At 44.8% G+C, this 18612-nt stretch overlaps 1 protein-coding gene across 23 annotated transcripts in view; it reads right to left on the bottom strand.

The window, feature by feature from the left end:
- Positions 1 to 926: 926 nt before the first annotated feature.
- FHOD3 (formin homology 2 domain containing 3) overlaps positions 927 to 18612 on the bottom strand; it is a 434191-nt gene continuing 416505 nt past the window's right edge. For 18 of the 23 annotated variants that reach the window (XM_074340102.2, XM_074340106.2, XM_074340104.2 and 15 more), the window contains 4 exons: positions 18510 to 18533; positions 16758 to 16932; positions 11119 to 11280; positions 927 to 1548 (listed from right to left, as the gene is read on the bottom strand). In XM_074340102.2, the coding sequence (XP_074196203.2) occupies positions 1466 to 1548; positions 11119 to 11280; positions 16758 to 16932; positions 18510 to 18533 (444 nt within the window). In that variant the 3' untranslated portion in view covers positions 927 to 1465. The remainder of the gene's footprint in view (positions 1549 to 11118; positions 11281 to 16757; positions 16933 to 18509; positions 18534 to 18612) is intronic. The other 5 variants (XM_074340103.2, XM_088797965.1, XM_074340117.2 and 2 more) reach the window with 2 other exon arrangements.

Below are 18612 nucleotides of genomic sequence, written 5' to 3'. Positions count from 1 at the left end.
TTTTCAATACAGTGATTAAATCAACTCCATTGTCTGTAACATACAGACCTAACTCTTGCCGGTTCCAGGCTCGCTGGGGTACTCACGCTCATCACGTATTACTTGACAAATGGTTGCTGGAAAGAGCTCCCTGTTGCTCAGTTAGTGGGGATGCAGAAGAGGGGGGACACAGTCACAGAGGCCTGAGGGGTGAACATATGATCTTTGGCTCTTCAGGCAACACCACTGCATCTCATCTATCAATCACATATACCCAGATTTAGGAATGCAGAGTTACAGAGGTTTTGAAAGTAAGGCAAAGGTAGAATTAGTGTCCCAATGATCTTTCAACCCCTAAAATACTCGCTGCAGTGGTTTACCTTTCCCTGTTTTTGAAGGCAGAGGTTCTTCATGGAGAGCCATGCAACCCTGGACCACGGCATTTCTGTGGAGGGCTCAGCTACCACTTGGGTACCAGCCCCTCAGCCTGGCTCTGAGGTTGATCACGGCCTCTCACGGTGCATCCTGCGGGGGACACCTTTGCGACTCATGACCTCTACATTTGTCATTCTCTGTAAACAAATGACTTAGTAAATTTTTTGAGAAAATGAATTTTCACATAGGAGGTAAGAGAGTGAGCTGCAGAAAAGTTGATTTTTTAAAAATGCTACTCTAATTTTTGCTTCAACACCACAATGGAGCAAAACAAAGCACGTGGGGCAGGTTATTGCTAACACATCCTATAACAAAACCTGATGCCTAATTAATGAGGAGTTACAAAGGGCACAATGTCAGGGCTTCTCATTCTGTCAACAAAAGACGAAACCCAAAAGGCCTGAAGACCATTCTGAGCCAGTGTCTTTCTGAGGATTCTGAGCCGTTTTGCTGATTCAGAAAGAGGCAAGCCTGTGGAGCTGTTTAAGGTCCTACACCCAAGAGAATAAAAGTTTCTGGTTATGACATTAAACTTTATTTATTTAGTATTTGAAACATGGTGTACATTTATGAATTCATATAAACATTTAGTACATCTAAAATCCACAACTCGTAAACAATCTGTGCTTTCTTTTGTGTACAATTTTGGAGTTTACATCTGGATATTTTGGTGTTGGGGAGAGACCCAGTCTGTGAATCTAATCAAATTGCCTCATATGACCACAGGAACTGTGACAGAAGTGATTTGCTCCTGAAAAGGGCTGTTCCTTGCACAGAAAAGGTGCCACACTTTGGAACTACTAAACCAGGTGTCAAGAAAACGAGAGAAACACGGCTGACACAATGAAGAAAGTTCATGAGGGAGACTCCGAGAGATCCATGTCAGTGCACAGCGGACAACACAGCATGCCACCGTGACCCAGAGAAAAGGGCACTCCCTTTCAGAACGTTCAGATGTTAATGGAGAGTCTTCTTGCCCCTCACTGGAGGGGTTCCATCCAGCAGGAGCATGCACTCTGCTCAGGCACACTTCTTCGGGCACCCACGGGTTTCACAGCTGCAACTCTGAGGTGCCCACCAGGCCCAGGGCTCTGGCTTCTTCTGGGGTCAGGCCACTCTTCAGGGTCCTTCGCACTACAGCAGCAGCAGGTCAGTTAAAGGGATGAGAAGAGAAGGAGATATTAGCAGCCGGGTATATGGCAGTCTGTCCTTCAGCGCCCCCTTCTCCCAAGGATTCCCAGGGGAAGCCTTGTTTGGCCCCATCCTGCTCCTGCTGAAGTGCTCTGGCCATCTATCTGCCAGGACAGGAAAAACCTTGGGACTGCAAGAGGCTGACCTGAAGATGGCACAGGCGCTGACCTGGACAGCCAAGTAGAGGAGTCGGGAGGTGTGGCTTAGAAGAGGAAAGAAGGGAGGAAAGTCCCATCCTTACAAGGTTTCTGAGAAATGGTTGCAAACTGTCATAATTCAGATGGCATGTTGAGAGCTCAGCCTCCGACCAGCATAAGGAGTGGATCAGAGCTGGAAAATGCGAGTTCCAATGATGCAGACAAACCCACAAATCTGCAGGAGCAGCAGCAATGCTGGGGACACACCAAAGAACCCATGGCCCCACAGAGCAAGGTGTTAAGAGAACCCAGTGCAAGGGGCAGCAATCAGGATGAGTCTCTCTGTGAGCAGCATGAGTCTTAGCCTCAACTCATCAAAGGGCCTCTAGAGAAAATAACCAGTGATTCCTTACAGACTGGATGCCAAGAAGCAAACTGCCAAACTTCTGGGTGGATTTGATAGATATTCTCTGTGAAACACACAAGGCTCAAGAAGAACCAATAACATATCTCTGGTGCTTACAACTGGCAGGTGAATTGGCGTGTGTGTAGCTTGGCATTGTGGGTGTTCCCATTGTTCAGTGTTGACCAGTTTTGATGTCAACAAATAAAGGCTGGATAAGGGTGAACGGGAAGATAATTGTCGCTTCTAACAAAAGGCCTTTCATTTAAAAGATTGCCTAATTACATTTCCCTTAATTTATAAATTGTATTTGGTCTACTCTGTATGTCAGGTCATACAAAGTTTGGGGTATTTGTTCTATTTTCAGAAAAGATGTGTTACAAATCTACCTTTCATTCTAGATCTTTAATCAGCCTGAGTAGCCGGTTAGAATGGGGAGAAAGCAAAGCTCACCCTTAGTGTCTTCCCGTCTTCCCTTGCCAGACCCAATTCCCTGCATCCCCTCTGTGACTGGGGGTGCGGGTGTTACCCTCTGAGGCCTGCCCAGAGGTCAGGGCCCCACCTCATATGTCTGCAGGCAATAAATACCCCATATTCCATGTCTCCCCATCATCCCCTGGGCAAAAGCCCACTTAACCTGTGGACAAAGAATCTGAAAGATGCATGCCCATAGGAGAATGAACAGGGGCTAATAGCTATTAATAAGAGGTTTCTTCTCTCCCAGGAATCAGCACTTTGAACAGGTGCCAACATCTAATCCATCAACAAATACTTTATGGAGAACCTAGTGTGTGCTCAGCATTTCACTCGAAGAATCAACACATTTCTGGAAGGCTCACAGACATCAAGCGTGGGTTTTTATAGAGACACAAAGATCTGTGGTGAGGGGTAGCCTCAAATCATACCACCAACACACACTACTGTATTTCCAAGCCTAGCTCTGGGCCCCTGAGCTGTCCATCTGCAGCTGCTCCTGCACTAGCTCACTCCATCCACCCCAGCCCCTTGGGCTCCAGACTGAGTGTCTAACTCATCCAGACAAAATGTTTGGCTCCAGAACCTTGGCTGAAGGCAGACTGCATTTAATTGAGTAATGGAATTCGTTCTATGGGGCAGCAATAAAAATACTAGTTTGTAATAACCCTTTATGTCCTTTAAGCACTCCTTCAAGTATTTGTTAAAGACAGATAATAACTTTAATGGCAGAAAATAAGATAAAAATATTTCTCATTCTTGACAAGGATTGCTAAGACCTCTTATCCAAGATGCAAAATTCTGCCTGAAGACGTCCACGCTGCACTGGGCATCCTAATTTCATTAGCCGCAGAAGGTGGCATGGACATGTGTGTCTATGAACCATAATCTTTGTGCCTGTGGGTATACATGCCTGGCCAAATGAGGACAGAAGACTCCATGAACTGGTAGGCATTTTTTACCCATGAGGGCATTTAAAACTCTTCTTTAACACTTCTGGTCACTCATTTGCTTTAGTCCTGTAACTGTAGTATCCTGGTCATGTAAATAATTCAATAAGGACCCTGGCACCTTATAAGCCAAGTAATCGTTTTCTAATAAATATGGGCATCGGACCAGCCTCTCTGGGACAGGCTCAGAGAACAGAACAAAGCTTCATGGGCCTAACTGCCTGACTACACACAGGCTGTGTCCTTGGCATCATGGTCTACCCGAAGTTTGGATATGCCAGGCCCTGTGGGACCTTCCTACACCCCTTCTGCATGGGCTCATGTGTTGTCTGCTGCAGGAAAAAGCAAGTACAGGCTTAGGTCCCTTTGCGCGCCCGTTGTGTCCCTGAAAAATGGGTCTCCACAGAACAATCTGTCTCATCCACGGAATCCTACTTTCTGTGGGCCTTCATGACAATTCAGATAAACTCTCTCTAATTATAAATATAATAGCCTCATAATAAACCAAATAAATATATTAGCCCCCCAAAAGCTTTAAGAATTTGAATACTTCCTTTGTTAAAAAGTCAAGGTTAATTCAAGTTACCACTTGAGAGAAGGTGTAAAATGAAGGTAATCAATTATAATCAGTTTTGTACCCCAGTGCAAATCATGCATGGAAAGGGCCTCTTTGGGTGTCCGTTCATCCATCTGTCTGCTCAGCAGTTCACTCGTTCATTCAGCAAACGTTCCTTGAGCCTCTACCTGAGCCAAGTATTGCAGTCAGGGAGGCAGGGGGTTGACAGGGACACTGTGTGAGGAGACAGCAGACCCTGTCCAAGACAGGCAGTTGGCTCTCACTTTGGAAAGCAATCAAGGGCTGGGGACATAAGAGAATGAGGGGACCAGCAAATGGGGGCTGCCAGGACGTGGGACTTGTACAATAGAAACAAGTCTTCCATCACATAGGGGATTTCTCGAGTAGGGTGGGGGAGACTGGCTTACATCTGATAAGATAATGTCTGGGCGCCTCTCCACTCCCCATTCCTACTTCCCGCTTGAATGCTCTGGCTGGAGCTCCCCAGCCTGTCACATGCGACGGCCTCCCCTCCCCGCAGCTGCTTAACAGAGAACAGACTGTGGAAATGTTTATCCCTGTCTGCCTCGCAGCTCCTCTATAGACGCTGTGGGTCACTTTGCTGGCACCGGCAGCCACGCTATGCCCCAGGCACTTGTGACAGCTCTCACGGTGCAGCAATGACAGCAGTAGGATCTGACACAGGGGCGCCACTGTGTCAACATGCAGCGCAGAGGTGTCTGGAGACTCAGAGACAGAACCTAAGTTCTTTTTCTCTCCCTCCCAACCCCCCCAGAATCGAAAAAAATTTTAATCCTTCAATCTGCTCTCAGATGACTCTTTGCTGGGTTGAACCTGAGAATAATGACAAGGGTGGCCACCATTTGCTGAGCAGGAACATGATTATTTCAGTTAATCTTTGTGGAAACCCTATGAGATGGGTACTGTTCTCTCCCCCAGTAAGTGGCATAGATTGGCATAGACTGAGTCCCTGGCCCAAGCACACACAGTAAGCGGTAGAGAAAGACTGGAGCCAGAATGTTTAACTCATAGCCCACCCTGGAAACAGCGCTGCCCTGCCAAAGCCTGACAGGACATGTTCTAACCACCTTTCGCATCGATGGGAAATGTACCGACTTCTACTTCCATGGGACAGAAATCCATTTGTGCTCCTTCACCTTTGGCTCACTGACAGATGTTTCCCCCTGTTTTTGCATGTAACATCAAACAATAGCAATAAGTTGTTTTTTTTTTCAATCCCTAAGATTCTAGAGATCTTCTACTGAGTATACCGAGAGCAGTACGTCGAGGATGACAGGGTCTAATATCAGAACTCCAAGGCGTCTTACATATATGTCTTGTGGTTGGGAGCTAATTGGCTCTGCAACTATTCAAAATTGTCCATTGATAGACTCCTTGTTCCTTGAGGGGCCTGTCGGTAGAGTTGGGGAAAATGTCAGGTCCAGTCATGCCTCTTTGGACTTAAATGTAGGAAATTGTTTTAAGATGTCTAGTTCTTAGTGATCCGATGTCAGACTTTCTGTAGGGTTTTATTTTTGGTTTTGGTTTTGGTTTTTGGTCAATGTAAATTATTTGACCATCTGAGTTCTTTTTCTCATGTCTACCTCCATCTTTTTTTTTTTTAACACATAAAATCCTGGCCATTAAAAGCAGAAGTTTCCCACATTGACAGGCATTCTACAAAATAACTGACTAGTACTTTACAACAGCGTCAAGGTCATGAACTGTCCTCCCCAGATATGAGGAGACAAAAGAGTGCAATGTGGGATCCTGGGTAGAGCTGTGGAACAGAAAATGGAAAAACTGGTGAAATCGGAAACAAGCCTATAGTTCCGTTAATAGCATTATACTAATGTTAATTTCTTAGTTTTGATAAATTGTCCTATACTATGCAAGGTGTGAACATTGGGGGAAGCTGAAGGACATAAGGCAACTCTTTGCGATTTTTGCTACTTTCTTGTTAAGTATAAATCCTTTCAAAATTAAAAAATTAAAAAATTAAACTTGGCACTACACTAACAAGCCAAGATTCTCAAATATGGTTGATTTACACTTGCCTTCTTAGACTCAGCTCAGACACACAAAGCAAAGGTCTCATGAGAGACCCACACGCTGCATTTTAACCTTCCCAGGAGATTCAGGTGGCCAGCCAGGTTTGCGGTCCCTGACTGAGACGCAGGAAAAGCTAGGCTCTCAGGAGAAAAGACAAATTCTCAGATTCTTCTTTTTACTTATTCCTCTTGAACCTTTACTCTGGGTCAAATGGGTACCTAGCACACAGACAGATGTGGTGGAGAAGACCCAAGCCAGTCTCCTCTTTCAATGTGCTGGTTCTCAGTATGGAAGGGTGAATGGTCGGAAAATGAAGCAACCAGAAAGCCATTCAGTGCAGTGAAACACTTCCAAATTTTTCCTGCATCACCTCTCTATCCCCGAGGCTTCTGCCTGGGTTTCCTGCCACGTCAGAGCTTTGGCCTCTGGCCTGGCTCTGCCCTGGTGTCTGGGGCTGCGCCGACCTCCATGGGCTCAGAAGCAAGGCTTGTACATCCCTGTTTTGTTTTGCACTCGCTTTTGGGACCCTGATGATTGGGGGTTTCAATTCTGACAGCACCTGCTCTGGTATGGGCCTCATGTCTCTCCCCAGTTCCCAGACTCAAATCATGCTCCACACCACCGCTCCCCCCACACCTCTGCCCTTCCAAGTCCCTTTCCTGTGTCCACCCACCCCTGCCTCCAAGACCCTCCCAATGCAAAACAAAGGCTACAAATGCCTTCCTCACTTACCCATCTTCCTTTCCAAGGGAAAAAGTCTGGAAACCTACTATAGGCTTAAAGTATGTCCCTTAGAGAGCCACTGTCAGCTCCATCCTGTTCTGTTCCCTCTATTCCTGCAGCCTAGGGGACACTGATGGTGCACTTCTCCCAATTGGCACCAGCCCTCGAGTCACCCTCTAAAACGTAGTGACTCTGGACCTGAGACTTTTGATTCTCTCGTGGACTTGTTTTATTATTTTCCTATCCTGTGTCCTATACACATGGATGGGCCCCCAGCTGTCTTTAAAGGCGGGATTAGTCTAGTTTTAATGAGCTCTAAGAATAATTATGTGCCGAGTAAACAGTGAGGACGCTGTTGTTGAGAACACAAAAGTTTGATCGAGAAACTTGAGTTCTTTCCATTAACATCTTATTTTACTGTATTCTAAGAGCATTAACCTCTGGCCTACTGCCACCGTTAGCTTGCCCTATAAATATAAATTTTATATAAATATAAAATTGGTGCACAGTAAGAAAGGGAAACCTATTTAAATAAAATGCAGGGAAATTTTTTTAATGGAATTAGTGGGGAAATTCCTGGGTGATTTCAAATGTCATTTTGGAAAACTAGAGTGACAACTGAACTAAGCTGTTTACTGCTCAGCACCAGGGCTGAATCTAATATTTTGTGAGGCATAAGTCCTGTTTTCTTCAAAACAGATTCAATAATTTTTCAGAGGCAATCATACTCTTTCTCCATGAAATTTTACTTAACAGATAGCATGGCTACATACCTCAATATTCTGTAAGAGAAATAAAATTAGATTTTTAGTTAAATCAACGTAAATCATGCCACATGCCCTTTGAGAGGAATGTGGAAACTTCACGAGAGACACATTGAGGAGGAAGTCATGATATGAAAGGATGAGAGTCTGCGCGTGAAATCAAATCAGAGTCCTGCGTTCCTTTCCTAGCAGGCCCTGGAACCGGACTTCTGGCTCTGCCCACTGAGACACTGTTCTTGAAATGGTGACCAACCTTAGGATCCTAATGAGCTAAGAAACTGGTCAATTACTTGTAGGTCACATCTAAGCGATCACATCTTTATAGAAATATAGCCCTGAGCCCAAAACTCCGTGATCATGTCTCAGGTGGGGCCCAGATCGCACTCAGAGGGAAAGGCAGCAGGAGAAGGGGCAGCCTGCCTCTCTCACCTGTGACAAGACCTGGGCTCCCTCGGGAAAGACAAAAAGCAGACTGTGAGTCCCTTATCCCCACACTGCTCTGTAATCTTCTGGGCTAGTGGCCACATGCAGGCAGCCAGCTGGGCGGAGACCCTCTACCCAAGATGGGTGCGAGAGCAAAGGACACAGGGGAAGGGGCCCCTCTCCACCCTAGCCACGTGGCCCATCCTGCAGAGTCACACCCATAGGATACCTCACATGCCAGTCAGCTTCAGGGTTATCTAGGGAAGGCCAATATCCAGAGGGCCTAAGAGAACAAAAGCTCCTGGACAAAATACCTGTCCCAATCTGATGAAAAGACAAAATAAGGAAACAAACAAACAAAAAAAAAACCAACTCTAAGAACACTCTGTGTTGGTCAGATGCGCCAGCCAGGTGGAGAGCCTTGGCTAGTATCTGGGGTAGCACATGAGGTGCATTGGATCAACCATTTCATAGGATAGAAATCAACTGGACAGTCCAAAACATTTTACTTAATGACACCCTGATGGCACCAGCTGGAAAAGCGCACAACGGAGCCATGAGAACCTGCGAACCAATAAAGAGGCCCTCAGTGTGGCCCCATATTTCAGGCTTTCACAGGACATTTGGCTTGTGTAGGCCTGGCCACCAGCATCAAACACGAAAGCAGACATTTAATTATCTCGGAGGATTCTCAAGTGGCTTGCAGGTCATAAATTTCTAGGTTATGGGATGGGTTCTGTTTCCTGCGAAAGCTGGACTATTATTGTCCTTAGCCAAATGAGTTATAGCCCAAATATGTTGCTTATTCATTATCTACTTGCCTCATCACCACCACTGAACAATCAAATCAAGTACAGCATTGTTTCAGAGTGAGGCCCAAAAGGGAAACTTCACATTGATTTTGCAATTTTTTTTTTTTCTTATTCCTTTAACCTCTTGTGAAAAGCTGGAGTTTATCACCCCATTATAATGGAAACCAAAGTAACTTCCTCCATCTTAAATTTCTGTTGATGGTGCCATTACTAATAAATTAAACCTGTTACAGATAAACATTTACACACATCCAGTGCTGTGTTTGTTGTAGTAACTGCATCACAGGATAAAATGTGTTTGGCTAAATAAAAAGAATATACGGCTGTTTTGCATAAGATTGGAATGGAAACAATACCAAAGGAAATTATTTTATGTCAACAACAAACAGGCAAAATATCTCTCTGGCCAGATTGAAGAAGAAAATTAATTATGACTGGATTACTGTTCCCCCCAGTGACATTATGTGTCTCTCTAAGAATCTGGTTCTCTCTAGACCAGAGGGCAGGCCAATACTCTTTGCCAACACGGACGTGTAACCTGTGGGAAGAACAATTACCCGGCGGGGACTGGCCAGGCCACTGTCTCATGCAGTCTCTTTTTCTGAGGTCCCTGGCCCAACCTTGCCCACCTCTGTGAGGGCACTCCCTGGCCTGGCATCCTTTCTCTACCCATCTCCGTTGGTCCGACCAACACCCCTCACGCCGCCATGCTTTTCCCAGCTCTTCCCAGTGGAAGGAGCACCTCCACTCCTTGCAATGAGGTTGCCCTTTGCAGCAGTGAACTGGTACCAGTTCAGAAGTGAACTGGTACAAGTTTCTGCCATTTGGTTACTAGTTTACTGAAATAATTAATAGGAGGAAAAGAAACAGCAAATATTGAAGATAACCTACTTAAGACCTCCAAAAGACTTCAGAAGTTTCATTTAAAAAGTTACTTTAAGAAATCGATTTCTTATCATGAAAAATAGCAAGAAAAAATAGGCAAACGATATGGACAAAGCATCCACAAAAGAAGAGATGCAAATGGCAAGAGGTTCAACCTTCTAGTATGCTGGAAAAAGTCAGTTAAAACTACAAGAAAATACTATTCTACCCCCTTCAGGCAAAAAGGGAAGTGTTGCCTCAGCCTGGAGTAACTGAGATTCAGCTCTCAGTGTGGAGAGAGTGTGGATTACACCCACCTCTTGGAGAAGAGTTTGCCATGAAAGATGTACAAACCTGAGGACCCTGTGATTCCACTCGTGGCCTCACACGCCAGTGCTGCTCCACTTTATTGTGCATGTGAGTCACCAGGAAATCTTATTAAATGCAGACTCTGAATCAGTCGCCCTGAGGTGGGCCCCTGAATATGTATGCATTTCTAACCAGCCTATAGGAGATGCCCATATTGTCTGAGGACCAACTTTGAGTATCAAGTCCTTAGCCAAGTTCTTATATGGGTACGCTAAAAGACCGGCAACGATTTCCCAGCAGCATCAGGAAATAGCAAAATGTTGGAAAAAATAAATATAAAGGCCTTAGATATTGATGCTGGAGCCCACAAACATATTCTTGAAGATGTAAAAAGCCAGTCCCCCTGAATGATAGTTTTCCATTTGAAAAATGGAGGGCATGTGGCAGGGGATGCACCCAATAGAGGGAGAGCCCACCTCCTAATGCCACCAATCACCCAAGGGACAGGGGCAGAGCCTCAGAGGCTCTGAAGTAGTCAGGCTGGGTACAGCCCAGGCACTTGGAATTTTGTAAACGTTACAGAAGGTTCCAATGTGCAGCCATGGTTGAGGAACCGTCTCCTGCCCAGAAAGTGGCCCCTGATGCTAGGTGAGGGGCAGAAACACAGCCTCTAGCGAAGCATCAAGGGCAGTACTTGGCAATGGGCCCCCTTGCGCCCACCCCTGCACACCAGACACATGTAAGGGCTTTTCAGACCTTCCTGGGGACAAAGTGTGAATTGAGGGAGGCCAGGCCAGAAACGACCAATACATTGGACAGGGATGGTTGCAGCATCCCTCCTCCACAATGGCCGATGCTGATCGTTAAACATGAAATCTTTTGTTGACGAGCACAGGTGGGCCCTCCAGGCACCACTGGCAATTCACTGGAGCCTGCCTCTGAGTCTCTGCCTCTCCTGGGGCATACAGAACTGGAAGGCAGGTCCCTGTGGGGTGAGTTTCTCACGCCAGCTCAAAGGCACTTACGAGATTTTCGGTTGGCCCGGGAGCGTTTCCTCTCCCGAGGCACCACTCGCTGACTGGGCACTTGGGTGGCCGATTTGACGATGCGGTCCATGATCTCATCGGCTGCATCATCTGTGACGTTAGGCGAGTCATCAGTTCCCATAGTCCATGAACTAGTGGATCCTGAAGCATTAAACAACCAGAGAGTGCAACGTACTCAGAAAGGACAACACCAAAGAAAATACCCAGCACTGCTCGTCCAGCAGCAGAGTGCTGTCAGCAACGAATCAGAACAGTAAGCTTGAGCCTAACAGATCCGGATTGCTCACCAGTTCCCACTACAGGGACACCACGGTGACCTGTGACCACTACCCTCCCGGCTCTGAACTCCCACATACCCGCACTTCGGGTACTTTTGTCATACTACCTTATACCACGGCTGTGTTCTTGTCTCTCGTTGTCCTTTAACTTTCGATGCCTGGATGTGTTGCCTCCACCTGCCAGGTCCTGTGATCAGGGCAGGGCAGACCTCCCATGCCACACGGTGATGTACATCCAGCAACGTCCAGAGACATTTGTTCCCTTAGCCCTCGATCCCTGGTTGTATGTGCCTGCTGAATTTTAACTAACCCCAACTTCTCACTCAGTCAGATAACAACCAGTGGGTTTTGAAACATAGTTTATCTTTGGATTATCTAGCCTTTATATATCATAACAGATTATCTGCCCTTTACAACCAGCTAAGGGGGAGTTGACCTAAATTCTCTTCAGTACATTGCTCCCTGACTAGCAAAATACACTTATTAATAACTATACCTGAAGACAGTCCGAGTCTGGCAGAGAAGCGTCTGCCTATAGATAAGCAAGCAGAAAGTACCACAAAAACATGCGTTCTCACGTCATGTTAAATAGTTAGAAATTAATGCTATTTTAATATATCAAGAACTATGCCTTTGTGATCAATCAACATCCTTGTGAAATCTATAAGACGGGAAATATGCTTCCATAAGAAGATGTACAATGTGACCAAAATTGTGAATTTCCTCTACCTGTACTTCGTTTTGTAACAAACAACTTCAAAAGCTGTAGATGAGTGTTCTCAAACTCTATGCCAAATGGAACACAGAGGTACCCTGAGACTGACTAAGGTCCAGCTGAAGAACAACCAGATTTTCCCAAATCACAGGGGGAAAAATGTTAATAAATGTACATTTATAAAATTTGGGTTCTTCTCCCATACCAATTTTCAAAAGTTGTTGTGCTGTTTGGATATTGTGGAAATAGTTGGGAATATCTGATTGCAGTTCAGTAGATTGATTTTCATGCACATGTGTTTATGGTTGAAAATTTATTGCAAATATGTAGCATGCTATAATTTTGTCATAATTTCTGCTAGTAAAATTCATATGACTGAATTATACACATAAATAATTCACACTGTGAAAGGAGGACCAGGATTCCAGGTGCTTCATCACCTGCATGTATTTGAGGCCTGTGGCTCTAAGACACTGAGGTTTTCTGTTGACAAGGTGTTTTTGTTGTCGTCGTTGACGTCGTTCTAAACAAATGTTTTGGCGGCACATCAACAATACTGACATAGACACAAATAGCAAATTGTACTTTGCTTATACCCAAGGGAACTTGATCTGCTTGCTTCTATCAGTAGACTTTTGTTTTCCACCATCACAAAAGCCTTTAAATATAAGTGCCTCTCAGAAATATTTGAAATTGCTGCTGAATTTTTCTGCATTCCCAGGATGGTCCAGGTGTTCTAATTTGAGGTAAGAGGCCTCAGAGTGGCACAGCTTTCAGAGAGGGACTCTGCAGAGCCTCTGAACAACAGCGTCCTCAGAGTGGAGCAATCAACAGTGCAATTGTGTTTCACCCAACAATTGATTGTTTTCCATTTTACCTATTGGTTTATAAGGCTGTCTCATTTTGAAATGTCAAACTATCCTTCCAAAAATACACCAAGCTCAATCAATTGTATTTGCTCATAGTATATTTTCAGAGCACTGGGCAAGAAATGAAGACATCACCTGCTCTTCCCGCTGAGAATGACCTGTACTTCCCATCTGATACCTCCCGAGGGATCTGCTTTCACGGTAACGGGTCAGGAGATGCTTAAAAGGAGCATCTTGTCATAGGTCCAGGACTGTCAAATTGTTTTGTGACGAGGTCATTCCCTCGTAACCTCATTTCCTCTCTCCTTGGTCACTGTCCTCACTGCCTGATTACTGTTTATGCCCATTCTTCCTGGTCATGTATGTTTCTCTTTCTGGGACTTTTGCACTCATATGCAGTCATCAGGGAACACTGCCCATATCTTTTACAGACCCCCAAGGGCCACTGGGCTTACCACAGTCTCCCAAATATTAGCGAGATATTTATATATACTGAGATACGGTGGAGGGGATAAAGCATTATAAACTAAGACAGCGCCATGTTACTTTATTTTGACTTCAGTTTTCAAAGTATGTAGTTTGAAAGAAAACACTAATTTTTCTTAATAATATAACCGAAATAAATTGTCTAACAGGAAAATAATATCAAAATAGATAGTATATTGTTTTAATGTAATACAACTTTGCTTTTTGTTCTGAAAGGATTGTCCTAGGTAGAGACTTCTAGGTTAGAAGCTTTTCTTATTGGCAGTTTAAAGATGTCATTCTATTTTCTTCTGACTCCCATACATCGTTTCTGTTAACAGTAAGCCATTATTCTTACTGCTGATCCTTAGAAAGTATCTTTTCTCTCTGGCTGTTTTAAAGATTATATCTTATCTTTGGGTTTGAGCAGTTAGCCTATGTAATGCCAAGGTATGTTTTTCTTTATATTTATTCTTGGATTTGTTTCAGTTTGTACATTCTCTATTAACCTGTTTTTTAAATTCACCAATCCTCTCTTGCTGGGACCAATCTGCTGTTAAACCCATCCAATGAGTTCTTTATTTCAGATATTTTCTTTTGCAGTTCCAGAATGTCCATTTGATCCTTTTTTATAAACTTCAATTTTCCGTTGAAATTACCCACCTTTTAATCAATTGGTCTATCTTTTCCTTTACTCTCTTTAACATTTACAATGGTTAAAACTTGACTGCAAATTTCAACATCTGGATCACCTGTGGGTCTGTGGCTATTGTCTAATTTTCTCTTGTCAGCCACATCGTCACATTCTTCTCTTAGTTCATTTGTAATTTTGACTATGCACTGGACTTTACGTATAAAAGAATGAGGAGAATGTACTAACATTTCCGCCCCCCACCCCTCCCCCCACGGGCTTCACTCTTTTCTGTGAGGCAGACACAGTGAAACACTGAGCAGGGCTGGGGCCAAATAGTTGAGAATCAGCCCACCTCTGTCTTTATTAGGTTGGTGCAAAAGTAATTGAGGTTTAAAAGGTGGAAAAGAATTGCAAAAACCGCAATTACTTTTGTACCAACCTAACACATACCTGTATGCCTTTGCTGAAGGTGCTTACTCTAGCCTGTCTTAGTTTCCTCAGAACTTCAAGACTGCAGGATGCTTCCTCCAGCCTTTCTGGCCCAGCGTCCTCTCCCCATGCTGTCCAGCACTTAGTAAAAGTCTCCTGGAGAAACCTGGCTGCAGTTAGAGCTCCTCTAGATCCCAGTCTCTTATGGCAGCTCACATGGCTATTAGAAGTTCTGCTGGTTTCTCTTTTCTATTAGAGTTGCTCTGCCCAGGGCAAATCTAATGCTCAGCCTGTGCCCAGACATGGCAAATACTGCTACAAAAGCACTCTCAACTCACCTAGAATTCTAGTTTGTGTGGTCCTCTTCCCTTTCACAGTTCTCCGATCTCTCTTAAAAGAAAGCTTTTGTCATTTTTTTTTTTTGTAGTTGTTGTAAGAGGAGTGTGGCTTGCCACTCCCTACTACACACCACTTCTTCTGGAAGAAGTCTCTGAATGTGCAGAAAAACTGAACAGCTTTCCTGTAACATGTCAGGAGATGCTGAAAAGGAACAGCTTTCTGTATGTCCAGGATTGTCAAACTCAGTTTTGTGATGAGGTCATTTCCTCATGACCTCATTCTAAAAAGGAACCCATACTGTACAAACCCAGCAACATGTTTTAACCTTGGTCCTTTCCAGTCAAGAACAGCTGTCTGTTTTCTCTTTTTAAATGAGCACAACCTGTTATGTTCCAGTAGAGATACTGGACTCCCTGTCCCAAAATGACTTGCATTGCGATATCCTTGTATCGCGCTCAAGGCTCAAGGTTCCTGATGGCTGGGTCACCACAGAGCAGGCATTAATGCTCTCCTGGGTCTTCCTGGTGTCCTCGCTCAGTCTAGCACACAGATCCTACAAGAGCTGCCGGGCACAGAGAGACTCGTGCCTGGGATGTCTTAGGCCTTTTTGGGTACGACAGAATACAAGTGATTCCTTTCCTCACACCCTGTAACATTGCAAAGCTGTTTTATTTTATTCTTATTCTTGTTTTATGCTTCATCTAGACTGATTGTCTCTACTGCTCAGCATTTAATGATAGTATTTCTTCACCTTCTGACCTTACCCACTTTCTTCTCTGATATTCTTGTTTACATACTTTCTCTCCTGTCACTTCTCCACATTACTGAGAAATTGAGGCCTTTTATAGACAGTAGGAAGTAATATTTTCTAATTGTCATATATGTCTAAGAAGGGACGGCATGGCAACCTTTTTCTCTACAGAGTCAGGTAGTAAAAACTTGAGGCTCTGTCGTCTCTGCCATCTCTGTCACCACTACAAATCTGCCACTGCAGTGCAAAAGCACCACAGATGGTACACAAAGAAGAAATATATCTGTGTTCCAACCAGACCTTATGTAGAAAAGTAAGTAGCCGGCTGAATTTGGCCTGGGGGCTGCAACTTGCTGATACCGGCTTCACCCCATGAGATTCATTCACAGTATAATTCCTTTTGTATGAATTACGAGATCTAACAATTAAGTTCGAGAACTTGTTGCAACGATGTTGCTAACCTTTCTTTGACATCAGAGGGATTATTCATTATGAATTGGTACCAACTGGACAAACAGTTAACCAAGTTTACTATTTGGAAGCGCTGAAAAGGCTGTGTGAAAAAGTTAGACAACCTGAACTTTTTGCCAACAATTCATGGCTCTTGCATCACAACAATGCACCAGCTCACACGGCACTGTCTGTGAGGGAATTTTTAGCCAGTAAACAAATAACTGTATTAGAACACCCTCCCTACTCACCTAATCTGGCCCCCTAATGACTTCTTTCTTTACCCAAAGATAAAGGAAATATTGAAAGGAAGACACTTTGATGGCCTTCAGAACATCAAGTGTAATATGACAACAGCTCTGATGGCCATTCCAGAAAAAGAGTTCCAAAATTGCTTGAGCAATGAGGTATGTAGCACTTTTTCAAGGACAAGTTCACGAATTTAATTGTCTGACCTCGTACGTTACATTTTTGAGAGCGTTTGCTTGTTTCTGAGATGAAGCGATTGAAGGTGGGTCACAAAGGGATGAGTGAAGGAAAGCATGTGATTACGTCAGCACTGGGAGCCCAGGGGAGTTGATGGCCCTTAGCAGCCACTGCCTGGGCACCATAAGCTGTACCCTCTGATGGGGACCAGACCCCCACGGGGTGCCTAACTGGGAAGACCCGCCCCGCCCAGCACAGTTACCTCGGCTCGCTCGGCTGCGTGTGCGGACACCCAGCACTGGGGTGGCGTCCTCAACAATGGGGGATGAAGTTTTCAGCACGGCCTTCATGTTCTCATGCTCAGCGGCATCCTCAGCGTAGCTCAGGCCCTGTAGTTGGCTCAGTGGTGCCGGAGAACTGCCAGAGAACTTGCCAGACTGCAAGACCAAAGCGGGGTGAGGGCATGAGGTGACTCCCCAAAAGCCAACTCAAGCTTGTAAACGTTTGGTTGAGGAAAACCTTTTCTTTTCCGTCTGTCTCTCTCTGTCTTTTTGGTTTGTGTGCATTCTGCAGACACATTCATTTATGGCAATCACTGAGGTTGTGGATGAGCTAATGACAAAACGTCTGTGTATACAGGAAGTTCTCTTATCAGAAAAAAAAGTCCTGGTTCCAGAAGGACCTCACCCACCCCTCCATTGTAGTGGGTCTCTTGGCTCACTGCAGATGCCCTCCCTGGGGGCCTGCTAGGGGAGACTGACATCAGCCCTTGGGAAGCACTCAGAAAGCAAATCTGTTCCTACCACCAAAATCTTAATGTGAGAATTGAAATATGCCCTGGTAATCAAATGGATTGAGCTTCATTATTATTATTTTTGAACTTAGCACCAGAAAGCAGTTAAAATTTTCTTATATATCACTGATGATGGCATAATTTAAAAAGTTGCATCCAGTCATAAAATCATACAATGTTAAGAGTTGGGAAGGATTTTTCCAGATCCAAGCCCATCTCACTTTACAGAGTAGGAAACTGAGGCCTTCCAAGATTAAGCAACTTGCCAAAGGCCCCAAGGGGGTTTGTTTCAGGGATCAGATCAGAACATGACTCAGAAATTCATGCTGAAAGTAAGTTTGGCAACACTCACTACTTCTGGCTGTGTCAAAAATGTAGTTGTTTTAACAAGCATTACAAGCACATGATAGTCTCTAATTCCAGCTCAACAAAGAGTCAATACATAGATGGTTTACAAGAGGTATGGAAGACCATCAGGCCATATGTACACAGTGCCCACATCTGGATGAAAACTAAAAAGTCTGTTAGATTCACATTTGCAAAGAGGAGCTCCATGAATTCTGGGCTTCCTCTTCTCATCCAGTGTCTTGGCAATGACAATAGAAAGCCCAGGACACATCTGTGGTGTGTGTATCTTTACTGCTCCCTCCTCATTTCCCAGAGCCAATCATCTCCGACTTGGATTCTGGTTCTGGCATCTGCCCCAGAACCAGGAGGAAGAACCCCTGCCATCCCACCCCTCCCACACGGATCCCACCAGATCCAGTGGATGCCCACTGAGACGGCCCACAGATGATGACCATTTTTCTGGCCTCAGCCACTGCCCCACTTCCTCTTTGGTTTTAGGGCTCTTTATGTGGTTATTCTAGAATCCAGTTCTCTCATACTTGTGTTGCCAAATGTCTCAGACAGGTCTGGAGGGGAAATTCTCTGTCCATTTTTCTAGCAGTGGGGAGAGAGAGCCGCTGAACCTGCCACTCTTGACAGGGCCTGGGACTCAGGGACAGCTTGGGAATGCAGTTAACCCTTCCGTCCCTAGCACACACAGCATAAGAACCCGTGTAAGGAGGAGAGCGATCACACAGAAGTCAACCAGAAAAACCCATGCATGGTTTAGAGCACTGAACGGTGCTGACACTTCATGCTGCTTATGTTAGGTTAGACCCCACCGCAAGCCTGGGAAGGGCAAACACGGCATTCTTCATGTTTACAGAGTCGTACCTCAGTGTCATCCTCTTCATCAGTCTACTCGAGAGGACAGGACAGGGTGGAAAAGACAGAAGGGCTTCTTAGAAGGCACAGACGTCAGCAAAGATGAGATTGT

This window comes from Rhinolophus sinicus, chromosome 4 (genome assembly GCF_057876585.1).
Source record: "Rhinolophus sinicus isolate RSI-liver-muscle chromosome 4, RSI-T2T, whole genome shotgun sequence".
Lineage (NCBI taxonomy): Eukaryota > Metazoa > Chordata > Mammalia > Chiroptera > Rhinolophidae > Rhinolophus > Rhinolophus sinicus.
Note: the sequence above shows the minus strand (reverse complement) of the source record. Positions and strands in the feature narration are given on the sequence as shown.